This window comes from Orycteropus afer, unplaced genomic scaffold, assembly GCF_000298275.1.
Source record: "Orycteropus afer afer isolate SDZICR_OR568_19922 unplaced genomic scaffold, OryAfe1.0 scaffold00610, whole genome shotgun sequence".
In the NCBI taxonomy this organism is placed as follows: Eukaryota; Metazoa; Chordata; class Mammalia; order Tubulidentata; family Orycteropodidae; genus Orycteropus; species Orycteropus afer.
The window spans coordinates 179,766-180,712 of record NW_006922197.1 but is presented as its reverse complement, the minus strand read 5'-3'; the positions used below and the strand labels follow the sequence as shown (position 1 = coordinate 180,712).

Here is a 947-nt window from a genome sequence, read left to right as displayed (position 1 = left end):
TTTTTTTAAGTATGTTTTCTGACTGAGGATAAGGGGTAACCTGTGAACAAAGGCATTCTCATTACATTCAAGTCTTTCCCACGACACAGGCGTGGGTTGTGATTAACCTATGCTAATGGGCTTTCCCCGTTACTTCCATTCATATGGTTGCTTGCTAACATAAGTTCTCTGATGATGAATAAGGGGTAAGTGCCCATGGAAGGCTTTTCTACATTTATTATATTCACATGGGTTTCTCCAGTACATGGTCTCTGATGTGGAACAGTCACTGAATCACAGCCTGAAGTCCTCCCACATTCCTTATACTCATAGGGCTTGTCATCAGTATGAATCACCTGATGCTGAACCAGCTGTGAACAGTGACTGAAGGCCTTCCCACATTCCTTACATTCGTATGGCTTCTCACCCGTGTGAATTCTGTAATGTACAGTAAGATGTGACACCCGTTTGAAGGCCCTACCGCACACCTTACACTGGTAGGGCTTCTCCCCAGTGTGAATCCTGTGATGCTGCTTCAGCTGTGAGCTCACCCTGAAGGCCTTCCCGCATACCTGACATTCATAGGGCTTCTCACCAGTGTGAATTCTCTGATGGCGAATAAGAGTGGAACCCTGATTGAAGGCTTTCCCACATTCCTTACATTCATAGAGCTTCTTGCCAGTGTGAACAGTCTGATGCTGAATTAGCTGAGACCTGTGACTGAAAGTCTTCCCGCAGTCCTTGCACACATAAGGCTTTTCCCCGGTGTGAATCCGATAGTGCACTTTGAGGTGTGAGATCCGATTGAAGGCCTTCCCACACTCCTTACATTGATAGGGCTTCTCCCCCGTGTGAATCCGCTGATGTTCGATCAATTGCGAGCTTCGACTGAAAGCCTTTGCGCAGTCCTTACATTCGTAAGGTTTCTCACCAGTGTGAACCCTCTGATGCTGTATGAAATTGGAACC

General features: G+C 46.6%; 1 protein-coding gene across 1 annotated transcript in view; it reads right to left on the bottom strand.

The window, feature by feature from the left end:
* LOC103210418 (zinc finger protein 420-like) overlaps positions 1–947 on the bottom strand; it is a 117,693-nt gene that overhangs the window by 102,460 nt on the left and 14,286 nt on the right. The window contains 2 exon segments of the mRNA XM_042783033.1: positions 336–653; positions 729–929. Of these exon segments, the coding sequence (XP_042638967.1) occupies positions 336–653; positions 729–929 (519 nt within the window).